The sequence below is a fragment of the Limanda limanda genome, chromosome 15, assembly GCF_963576545.1.
Source record: "Limanda limanda chromosome 15, fLimLim1.1, whole genome shotgun sequence".
Lineage (NCBI taxonomy): Eukaryota > Metazoa > Chordata > Actinopteri > Pleuronectiformes > Pleuronectidae > Limanda > Limanda limanda.
This window is the reverse complement of record NC_083650.1, coordinates 13,216,961-13,229,430: the sequence shown is the minus strand read 5'-3', so window position 1 is coordinate 13,229,430 and position 12,470 is coordinate 13,216,961. Positions and strand designations below refer to the sequence as shown.

General features: G+C 43.7%; 1 protein-coding gene across 1 annotated transcript in view; it reads left to right on the top strand.

The window, feature by feature from the left end:
• eys (eyes shut homolog) overlaps window positions 1–12,345 on the top strand; it is a 155,534-nt gene extending 143,189 nt beyond the window's left edge. The window contains exons 42-49 of the mRNA XM_061086984.1: window positions 295–467; window positions 5,061–5,243; window positions 6,860–7,026; window positions 7,700–7,844; window positions 9,656–9,830; window positions 10,079–10,251; window positions 10,392–10,553; window positions 11,153–12,345. Coding sequence (XP_060942967.1) covers window positions 295–467; window positions 5,061–5,243; window positions 6,860–7,026; window positions 7,700–7,844; window positions 9,656–9,830; window positions 10,079–10,251; window positions 10,392–10,553; window positions 11,153–12,345 — 2,371 coding nt within the window. The remainder of the gene's footprint in view (window positions 1–294; window positions 468–5,060; window positions 5,244–6,859; window positions 7,027–7,699; window positions 7,845–9,655; window positions 9,831–10,078; window positions 10,252–10,391; window positions 10,554–11,152) is intronic.
• Window positions 12,346–12,470: the final 125 nt, after the last annotated feature.

The window sequence follows — 12,470 nt, the reverse complement described above, 5'->3', positions numbered from 1 at the left end:
AATACTAACTAGATTCTTATTTTTCTCAGGCACTTACTGTACATTCATTCAAATGCCTGGGTTTCAGCAGATCTCTTATATCACAGGTTTTCCATCACCTTGGACACGTTTACCCGTCACCTGTTTCCGGCTCTCATTCATTGCAGGGCGGGTTATTCTACCCTACCTGCTCTCTCTGTGTGTTCAGCAGGCCGCTGTGTGAGCTTGTAAAGCATCTGGACATGTTGATCTAATGTCATGGTCCATTTTCACCTCTGGCCCTAATTATGCCTCCCTCCATGTGTGTGCGTTTAGCGATGCCGAGGACTGGTTCTGCGAGTGCCCGCCGCTCTTCACGGGAAGGCTGTGCCAGTTCGATGCCTGCGAGCGCGACCCCTGCGGTCACGGAGCCACATGCATCCCAAAGTCACCGTTGGAGGTCGTGTGTCTCTGCCCCTACGGAAGACAGGGTCTACTGTGTGATGAATGTAAGTGTTGCGAAGTACAGCTCCTGCACAGACGATTGCAGCGCAGATTTAGCAGCTTAAGAGAGAGGGGGGGGGGGGGATCTACAAACTGTTCGTGAACGAGAGCCTCGAACAGTTGGTAGAGCGAGAGTCTGTTGTCAAGTAAAAAGGATTAATGAAACTAAATTCTGCTGAAAAGGCAGAAACATCTTCCTCCTGCAACAGTTTTAATAATCAAAGTAAAACTCGTGGCTGCAGCGCTGATTATTCCAACAACACTCTTTTCAACTCATAAGCTCTGATTTGCAAACACCTGTAATTTTAGCATTGTGTCGCACATTTTTTTTTTTTTTTTTCAGAAAATGGCTTCTGCTATTCCTAAGCAGGAAGTTAATGTGTTCTCACATTAAATGTAAACATTAATACACTATAGCTATATAGCTTTGTAGGACAATACATGACCTCTCTCTATCCATCACACAACTCCACAGCTATAACAAAAGATTTGATCAAGGGTCACGAAATGCTGACTGACTAATCTAAGACTTACCTGAGCCAAGTCGGTGAATGTATAATTACAATCAGCAGTTGTTGAAGTGACTAACAGAAAACATAAACCTTTGAAAAGACTATAGCATGAAATTCTGTTCTTATATACGTGGTCCCCAGAAGATGAGGAAAATGACGTTCCCTCTGCCTTTGTCAAATTCTACCAATGCTTTTGTCTATGACCTATTACGTTGCTTTGTGTTAAGTTAATAACTAATTAAAACCAAACCTACATAACAAACATGGACAAAAAGAACTATACAAGAACTATTAATGTGAACTCTGCCTTTTTAATTGGTCCATGTCCCATGCGCTAACAGGGAGGAAGCAGGGTTTTTTCCAGATCTATACTGCAGCCAGCCACCAGGGGGCAATCAAGACTTTTGGCTTCAGAGCAGTCATGTCGTCCACCTTTTAAATACAGTCTGTGGCACATCATCACAGAGCTGCTAACATAACTGTCGTGGAAAGGTCCCAGAGAGCTAACAAATGACCATACCAATAAAAATGATTTTTTAGAATACTTTGAATAATTATAGCTCCCCAACAGAGAGCTGATTATACGTTTGGGTTTCACACGCTGCTGTTCTCAGAACCAAAGTGTCTTGCTCGACTCAACTGACTGCAGGAGCAGCAGGGTGCTTGGCATATAAGTCACTCAGCCATGCCACAGCCCCTGTCAGACTCTCAGCACCCGAACACCACACAGAGTAATCCAACCTTCCGGTGTCACACCAAGTTTACGGCTGGTGTTTGAATTTTTATCCTGATATCGTCAGATAAGATCAGAGGGAAAAGTGGCAACTCCTAAAGTCTCTCTGCCTCTGTTTTTTTTTTTTTACTTTTCCTCACGTATTGGCTTTAGCAAAAATATTCAAAGTATATTTTTCTCTCCGAGAAAACATGAAGCAGTGATATTTTTTTTTAAATACAATATTTTTAGTTCTTGGTTACCATGTGCATTTTAATAGATAAGGTTTAAAAGTGAACAAGCAGGAAAAGGAAGAGTAGGAAGTTGAATTGATGCCTCAAGAGTTCAGGGCATGAAACATTAATGGATATTTAAGTAAACTTCACTCAGAATTATTAATGGTCTACCTTTTTGCACAAGGTACCCTTACTCCCTCCTACAGATTTATGTATACGGCTGAAAACAATATACCGCGTATGAAATATACAGTTGTACTGGCACAACAGCACTACCACTTGCAAATGTGATTATCATTTGAATTCCAAATGATGTCAGGTCTGAGAGCACAAAGCAAGAAGAAATGATACAAGCCGCATGATAAACACACGCGCAGCTCGGTGTACAGTTATGTAACGCAATCTCATTTGGTACATTATATTTCCAGATATCTCGTGCAGAGTCCATTCAAAGGGTTTTAATGCTCTTGCTTAAACACTGCGCAGCACTTTTCTGCATCAGCATATCAGTTTAGTATTGATTCAGTGGAATTTCTTTTAACCTTGTTCCCAGACAGGGAAAGAGGATAGAGTAGCATACGTACACTACGCTATGAAGCATCTCTAATGCAGGAGATGTGATGTTTCCCCCAGCTGCTCCGTGGCAGCTAAGATGTGGCACACTGTATACATGCAGTTTTTGGCAGAATGCGTTTCGCTATCTGGTGCCACACGTCACTCTGTTTTCCCCCCCGCCGCTCCGATTACTTTACAGCATATTACACAAATGCCCAGCAGAGTAGAAAGACTCTGAAGTATTATTTCACAGAGTATGTTATAATCCGTGGATGCATTTCACAGAGGCAGCCCGACCAGCCGGTTTGTTACTGTATTTCAAATGGTTGCACATGAGCTACTAGCAGAAACAAGTACAAAGTACGAGAACATACATGTGTTGTGGAGGAATATTTGACCAACTTCACACATTACATCCGTGCACCATAGTAATAAACAATAGAGTCTGTCTCGTTCCACAGATGATCACTTGTCTCTTCCCTGTGCCCAAGGTCAGGTTATATTGTAGATAAACAGCAGCACATTGTTGTGTCTACACTCGTGGACTTTCATATCTAATTCAGACGCCCCAGACAAAGAGGCACCAGACTCCAACTCTTTTGCGTATTTCCCCAGAAGACACAATGTGATTTAGCAATGCATTATTTAGGCTTGACTATCCAACAGGATGCGAACACCTACATGTATCACAGAGAGTGGGGGGGATATTTGCTCATGTTACTCTGTCTGCGTTGGTATGTTGTTCCACCGGCTGGTCTCCGTTGTGCATCAAGTCTACATGAACATCTTCTGCATAGGACATCAGCTGCTCCCTGAGTTCTCCTTTCACCAGCTTCCAGAAAACTTCCCTCAAATGTTTACCTGTATGATTTCTGCTGATGCCATAAGCACAAGGGTGCCGAAGCCGCTATATTTACCTTGTGACATACCGTATATCCAATCTCCTCATACGTGCTGTGAGTTATTGATTGTTAAATCAACTTCGCTCAAGGTTTCAGGCTTCCTGCACGATCATTTCCGAAAATATGGAGCTTTAAAGTTTTTAGTATTCATATGTCGTTCCCTGTGTTACTGTCCCATATACTACAACAGGGTGACAACATTTTACAATATAATGGTACTTACTATAGCATTATTACAAACTGTAACCTCAAACATGTAAAGACATTGAACAACAGAAGTCTCACAAAGGTAGGGATTACAACAGAGCTGTTTTATTGGATTTCAATAGATGTTACAGTTCATGCTATTATGTCCACCTATTCCATCATGTGAAGTAAGACAGATAATAAATATTATTAAAATGATCATTAGATAACATATGAGGGTCAAAATACAAATGTTAATATCAGACAATATCGGTAAATATCACTATATTGTAAGTTTAAAGTCTTTTTTTGATAAACAGAAAAACATTTCACAAATCTGAGGTAGAACAATATTCTGTTACTCCTCACCACTGTGCTTGTACATTGTACAGTATAAACAATATATTTACATCTATCGAATCTTTGATATATTGCTGTTGATAAAAATAATATTGCGATAATTATTTATATTGTTTTATATCATATGTAAAATGTTTTTTTATGAATTCATCTGAAATCCATTTATGTCAACTCAGATAATGAGTTTGTACAATAGGCTCAGTGTTAGAGTAAATATTCCATCATAAACACATTCAAGGTCATTTAATTTTCTAATGACGGCTCACGTTTTCATATCTGGTCTGAGCAGGTTGGAGAAGCAGATATTACCGGGGCTAAAGGGTCATCGTGGATGTGATCACTTCACACACAGTACAGCTTCTCAAATAATCTCATCTCATCCATTGAAACAATAGACAAATACAGCTCTGCCAGACTCGAAAGGACAACAGGAGCATTTCCCAGCTTTATTAATAATTTAGCAGCCAAACAGAGCTGAGGGCAGTCGCAGAGGGGGGGGCTGAGCCCCTCTTAGACACCGCCTGGGGCTGCAGCAGAGTATGCGAGGTGTCTTTGCAGTGAAGACGAGCGGTTGTGTGTTTGAATCGTTACTCACACAACAAACACACAGACACACCAACAAAGAGGAGTGTAATGTTGAATGAATTCAAAATTGCCTCGTGCAGATTGAATGAATGAATGAATTTACATTGTGTCCCCAGTGTAAAATCAAGTGGATGGGGTTTGCCTGGATGGAATACATGAGAGAGCATTATTGAATCAACCACGCGTTCTGAATAAGTAAACTTGAGAGTGCAAATGAGTCGCAGGGATTATGGTGCTACCCGTGTGATCACCGGGTCTGAAGCGGCGCCCGCTCGCCAGAACCCTTCCTAAACAGCGACTAATGAAAATAGAAAAGGACTGAAGAGGTGATAGTATTTGAAAACAGGTCATCATCTAACAGCATTCAGGGGGAGAAAAAAAAAAGTCCCTTACCCCCCTTGTAAGTGTTGTGTAGCAATAGTGCCATCTTTTGGTAACATCTGAAATAAATGATGAATCAGAGCTGCTGCTGCTTCACTTTTTAACACAAATGTGATTTTTTTTCTTTGTCTTTTTTTGGACTGTGTTGAAATCTGTGTTCTGTCCACAGCCATCAACGTGACTCGAGCCCGGTTCAGCGGAAGCGACGAGTTTGGCTACACCTCCTTCGTGGCCTATTCCTCCGTCCCGAGCCTCAGCTTCTTCTACGAGTTCAAGCTGAAGTTCACGCTCGCCAACAACTCATCTGCCGTGAAAGACAATCTGATCCTGTTCGCTGGGCATAAAGGACAAGGTCAGCTCAGCCCCGTGCACCTGCGCAGCAATTTAGAATAATTCTTACGGTCAGATGAAAAGACGGGGGGGGCGGGAAACAACTTTGGGACATCTCCTTAGTTGAATTTCAGGTGTCAAACTCCATTAAGGGTTTTGAAAAGAAATGCAATTGCTGCTTTGAGAGGTTCTCACCCGCTGTGGATGGTAATGTGCTACCTAATAGATTTGCACTCTCCTCGGAGATCCTCTAATCAAGAGGGTTCCCCGAGGATTTGGAGAAATGAATAGTGAGTTTTTCTCCAATTAAAACATTTCTTGTTCTTGACTTTCAAAAGAGGCTTGTGTTGCCATCGCACCAGATAAAATAAACACGCGAGCGCAAGGCATCTCCAAAGTATGAGAGCTAATTGCCTTAAACAGACTTTGAGGTGCCGGGGCGCTGTGATGCTGTCAGCAGCCATCACTTTAAATTAGGATCTCCTCTTTCTGCAGGGTCAGATTTGGTAGCAGGTAACCACCGTGTCATTGTTATCGGCGTATTTCATCAAAAGGAGGAGCAGGGAAAGAAAGCAAAGGAGGAAAAGAAAGAACAATCTTGTGGATCCTCCTGCATTTGTTCTCCCGGGAGAGTACAATTCATCATGGCGGAGGCAAAATCAAAACAAGAGCAATATGAATAATGAAACACTTGTCAGGAGAGGGAGCAGCGCTGTTGGTAATGGTGCGAAATTCAAAGGAACAATATAGAATAGATGGAATACGAACGCCTTACGTGGTAATTGGTTTAATGAAGTTGCATCTTTGATCGCCGACAACATGGAAGGAAGCCGAGTTCATTTATTAAAGGCAATGTACACCAAATTAAACAAAGGAGGCAAAATATATAATAAATCATATGGAAATGTGAATTTCACATTTTGGCGAATGGATGCGTTAGCTTCAAATGTTATTGGCATTTTTGTAGGATGCTTCTTTTTTCTGTAGGCATAAAATGTTCTGATTGAGTTTGTTTTTCACGGTATTCAGCTGGAAATCTGATGTAGGTCATTAAAATAAAATAGTTTCTCTGTGGCCGTAGATACAGTTTGACTATGTGCCGGACAAATGGATTAATTTGCCCAAGCTACCATTTATTGAGATCCTGCAGTTTGTTCTGTGCTTTAGGTTTTTTCTACGTTCCTAGTTTATGTTATTGTCCATCTCTTATGTTCAGCTCGAGGTTTGTGTGGATGCTGCTGTCCACACTACAACTTGCCCATCGGGGACAATAAAGATATCCTGGATCCTTGATACAAAACTCTTTTTCAAGATCCATTACCTCTATACATTGCTTCAGGTCGTCTTTCTTTTCGCGTCTCAAAACAACATGTGTAGGTTTTTTATTAACTTTATTTTTCTTGAAATCATTTTCTGTTGCCCAGTAGCTAATGCTATGGTGTGTGGGAGGCTGAGGGTGTGCGAGCTATCTGTATTTGTGTATTTGTTGTATATGTAACATTGCTGTCGATGTATTTTACATTTTCTATTCATGTTTATGATACCCCCTTGAGCTTTCAAATACGGAGTATATAAATGTTATTGATGATATGTTTTGAGTCTGCTGGGCTAATGGCAAACCTCTCTTGTGTTCTGCAGGAGATGATGGTGACGACTTCTTTGTGCTGGGACTACGAAGCGGACGAGTTGTGCACCGATTCAACCTGGGATCAGGTGTAGCCACTCTAGTCAGTGATCGACTGAACCAGCGGGTCAACATTCACACAGTCATATTTGGGAGGTCCAAGAAAACAGGATGGCTGAAGGTGATTGGATGATTGGAAAAGTGTAATTTTTAATGGGGAAACAATTTAAGTAGCTTATAACAGATTAATTAGAATTCAAAGAAAAACTAATATTGAGGTTCAACTACCTCAACAAGCCTTTTAGAATATTTCAAATTAAACAATCTGAGAAGGAAAATTAACTCATATTTGTTAGTGTACAGTATATAGTAAATATAAAGTACCATTACAACAGAATACTGCATACACACAGAAACGCTATGTATCTTGACTCCTGCTGTTGGTTGGTATATGCTGTTCTATTGAGTCGATGTTTCCTCGGACCACCTCGGGTTTCCTTGTACCAACACATTGTTTTGTTCCAGTGGTCAGTTACAGCAGGATGTTCGCTTAATGTAGGTTTGGAGAGAAACCCGCAGGAGCGGTGAGATGCTGCCGAGTTCCCCGCAGGGCCGAGACCCCCGGGGAACCTGCGCCTCGAAGAGTTTAGTCTGTCCAGAGGCGAGAGCGTGGAACTAAACTGTCATAGCTACTGAGGCTGATAGGTGTGCACTGACTGAATAACTCAGCCATCCAAGGTCATACATTATGTCAAGTTTGGCAGATTTAAAAAATGAAAAATTGTGCTCCCACACTGACGCCTTCAGATGCAAGACTCCAGCCTCAGTGCTGACGTTTTTTCTGTCTCTCTCAGGTTAATGGTCAACGGAACAGGACGGCGTCGTCTCCCGGACCCCTGGTGGGCCTCAATGTTTTCAACCAGCTCTTTATAGGTGGATATAATGAGTACACCCCTGAACTGCTGCCACTTGGCTCCAGGTTCCGCCACGGCTTTCAGGGTAAGACTGACTACGGCTTCATTACGGCCCCGGCGCCGCTGAGCTCTCGGGCTCGGAGTTTCTCTCAGGATCTCTGTCTCTTTGTGAGCAGAGGGGAAGGTGTGTAATGAAAAGGGAGTTACAGGCTCGAACTGTGTATGAGGCCAGAGCAGAGCTCCGAGGTTGATTGTATCTGCACCCTTTAATGGATTCACACCCAGCACAGGTGTGTGTTTGCTGCAAATCCACTCCCAACGCTGATAAGTTGCTTGAACCGGGGCGCCATACAAATAATCTTTGTCATCAGCAGCATCGTTTGTGCCTTCTCTCAGGTGTAGGGATGTATTCTGGAGAGCATTCATTGTACCTCGCTAATGTGCCGAGCTGTGGAGCAAAATTGCCGTAACCGTAATGATGACAACAGCTATGAATATCATCATAACCACATTCAGCAGCCTCTGCACTATAGCAATGAAGCTTGTTATTATAAATGTCGTGGCAGATCCATTTGAGGTGAACAAGAGCTTTTTAGGTTTTGGACACCGGAGGGATTTGGTGAATTTGCTTATTTATCAACGTAAAATGATTTTCTTCGCTCATCAAATAAATCCTCAAAAAAAATAAAATCAGGTGTGGGGAAGTGTTCATTCGCCCCACGCCGCATCGTGCAGCCACAGTCTGCTGTCGGTGGTAAGCACTACCTGAGCCCGGGTGACACCGGTAGAACCATAACCTTTCTGCTCGGGGTGTAATGAGAACTCATGAGCGTCTAATCAGATCTGTGTGATCTTCCTCAAGCTCTAATCATGATGGCTGCCAGTGAACACACTGATAATGCACTTCACTCCCAGTTATCAACAGATCCACTCTCCCCTGTGGAAAGGTGGCAGATGAGGAGCTGTGGCTGCTGGAGGAAAAAAAAAAGAAGCAGTGACTCTATTGAGCCTGTTGATCAAATAACAAGACATTGGGAAGTTTGCATTCGTTTGACTTGACTGTTTAAAGTATTTGCCGTAGGAAATCATCAGATAATATTATTCCGACTGAAACTTCTTGAAAGTTTTGCAAGAAAATATATCTGCAAAAACGTTTACGCCGCATTTTGCTTTTAATGTGGTTTCCTTGATTTGGTTCGTGCTGCTAAAACAAAAATACACCCGCTTTTGCAAATCTTTCTTATAAATCTGCTTTGCTTTTCCAACGGTCTAAGTTTCTCGCAGCAGCGCGAAGCATCACTTGAGTCTGCCAAGTAGACAGCACCGTCCCATGAATATTCATGAGTGAGCATGACATTTCCCCTGCATCCTGTTTATGCCAATGACTAATGCAGCGGAGAGAAGGGAGTCTGCATGTGCGGATGACTGTGAGGCTTGTGCTCGTATTTATAGAAGGCCCCGTGCTCCGCAGGTACAGGCCAAAGCAAATATTGTCTTGATCAAATTGAATTATGAAAGAAAAGAAAAAAGCAAATACGAAGAGGGAGATGCATGATGACGGGGGGTGATACTCAGATTTAAAACCCTCTGAAACCTCGGGTGTGAACTGAGACTTTATTCCATCAAATTCAAGATTTCACATCGTATAAAGATGTTGAGACTTATTCGATGAATCTAATATTTATATGCTTGATACAAAACCATGTGTGGGCCCATGAACAACACTCTGATCCATTTCAAACATGGCACGCCTCACGAGAAGTGTTTCCCTCTGTGTTGGTCGTATTTGATGTGGAATCAGAAAACAGAATCTAATCCGTGTGCTGTTTCTCTGATGATCCTCTGTCTATTGGCCGTCAGCGAGTGCATGTGTGTGTTTGTGTGTCTCTTTCGCAGGGTGCATTTTTGATGTGCTGTTTCGCACAAGAACAGACAGGAAGTTCCAGGCACTGGGACAGCCTGCGGGACATCCAGCCTTCGGGCGCAGCGTGGGACAGTGTGGAGTCACGCCATGTGTTCATATTCACTGCAGGAACGGGGGGGCATGTGTGGACTCGGGCTCGTCTGTGTAGTAAGTTGGAGGAAAACAAAACGTGGTTCATTTTCAGATTATTTATATCGATTCCCGTCATAAATAACACACGAGGGCCGTGTTGCCGAGTGGGACGCACTGAACAAGTCTTCATTATGTGTATGTTTCCGTGTTGTGTGACTCGACTTCAGTAACCTTGTGACGGTCAGGTACACTGTGCATGTAGAGCAAAAGGACACAACAGTGTTAACAAGCCCTTCACAGCGTCTGCCTGTGTCCGTCTGCAGTTGCCAGTGCCCGTTAGGATGGAAGGGAGCTCTCTGCTCTGAGACCGTGTCTGTGTGCGATGTGGAGCACAGCCCCCCCCCTCTGTGCGCCCGCGGCTCCACCTGCATCCCTCTCCCAAACGGATACACCTGCCAGTGCCCCCTGGGGACAGCGGGGCTCTACTGCGAGACAGGTTTCCGCCGCCGAACACAACCCCTTCCCCCACCCCCTCCCTTACTGTATCATTATGCTGCATATGTTATTTATTTATGTAAATAAGACAAGAGCCTCACCGCTCAATTATTTAACCGCTGTAATGTTCTGCCCGTTCAGCCGTGACCATCAGCGATCCATTCTTCAGCGGCAACCTGTCCTCGTGGATGTCATTCCCCCCCATGGGTGTCAGACACAGGACGGCTCTGCAGCTGCAGTTCCAGCCTTTGTCACCGGATGGCATCCTTGTGTATACTGCACAGCACCTCAGTGCCAGAGCTGGTGAGGACGTTTTCATTCCATATTAAACTTAGTCATTAAACAAATTACTTTTCTAACTCTGTGAGGACCAGGACCAGGATTTGTATCTTATTCTTATCCCTCAAGATTCATATTTTATGAACAAATCTTTCTTTCAGTAATATAACAAAAGAAACGGGTAGAAACTTAACTCTAAAAATGTCCTGCCTTAAGTAGATGATGAAATATTAATTTTGATCACCTTCCATAACACTTAGCAATAACAATATCCTTAAACTGTCTCAGTTTCAGGCTACAAAGTACCTGAAAAGAGGTGTTTGGGCATATTGGCATCATCTTAGTACTACCAGTAGGTTATTACCGGTAGGGAAGGGTAGACGTTAGTATTTCAAAATGTAATAAATACCTTATAGTTAATGTAAAATTTAAGTGTCAGCTCTAGGCTTTTAATTGCTCCTTCGGTGCAGTTGATCCCAACCTGGACATCCCAGGATGAATCTGGTATTTACGTAATTCATGTTACAGGAAACAAAGAAAAAAAATTCTGCTTCTCAAATTAAGATTGGTTTTTTAATCTGACTTTTCTTCCGACCTGTTTCTTGTGTATTTTCTTCCTCCAGGAGACTTCTTCTGCCTCTCCTTGAAATCCGGCTTCGTCCAGCTGAGATACGATCTGGGTGACGGCCCCCGCGTCCTGCAGTCTGTCAACAAAGTGGACTGGAGCGGCCGGACCTGGCACAGGGTGACAGCCGGCCGAGTCGGCCACCGAGGCTTCCTCAGTCTGGACGATAAGGAGGTGAGAGGGAATGCGACCGAGGGGATGACCACCCTCGACGTTGCTACAGACATCTTCGTCGGTGGAGTGTCCACCTTGAGTTTCGTCTCCACCGATGCAACTGAAGGGGAACCAACAGGTTTCACCGGCGGCATGAGAGAACTTATACTCAACGATGCAGAGCTGGAGTTAACGGAGATGGGAGCAGTGAGCGGAGCAAACGTCGGCGACTGGGATGGGACCGCGTGTGGGTACAAGGTCTGCCAGAACCAAGGTCACTGCAGGGCGACAGGAAGTCACTCATTCACATGCGTGTGCCCACCGTCATGGACTGGCTCCGTGTGCAACCAGTCTGTGAGCTGTGCAAACAACACCTGCAGACACGGCTCCTCGTGTGCTCCATCTAATGTGACCGCATACCAGTGCATGTGCCCCTTAGGCTGGGGGGGGAAGCACTGTGACGCAGAAGTATCCACCGACGTGCTCAACTTCATGGGAAACTCGTACGTGAAATATTCTGACCCGAGATACAAGACGAGAAATTTGAAATACACCCAGGTGTCTTTCAGTTTCCGGGCGAGCTCTAACGTGGGTTTGATGATGTGGATGGGGAAGGCCGAGCACGAAGACGACGACTACCTGGCAGTCGGACTCGAGGGCGGCCACCTCAAAATCGCGGTGAACCTCGGGGAGCGACTCTCCCTCCCGCTAACGTTCAGGAATCTAACCCTCTGCTGTGACAGATGGCACAACATCTCCCTGTCTCTGAACAGCACCGTCTTGCAGGTGGTCCTGAACAGTAGGAGAATCCTGTTTGAAGACCTGGACCCGTTTGAGCGATACGTGGCCTTAGACTACGCTGGTCAGCTTTATTTCGGGGGGTTCGAGTTACACAGAAACGTCTCCATCGTCACCTCAGGGCTGTTTTCAAAAGGCCTTGAAGGAAATCTTAGAAATGTTTATTTATTTGAAGACACCAGGCCAGTGCTGTTCCTCAAAAACAGTGAAGGTTTTAATGTTTATAAGGGAAATGAATAGTAGTGAAAATGTAGCTCATAGTATGTGTGTTTAATAATAACCAAAGGGAAACTTAGATGGGTTCCAGTTTTTCAAGTAAAGTCCTTCCAAAATACATTTAACAACTTGTTTTCTAAACACTTTTT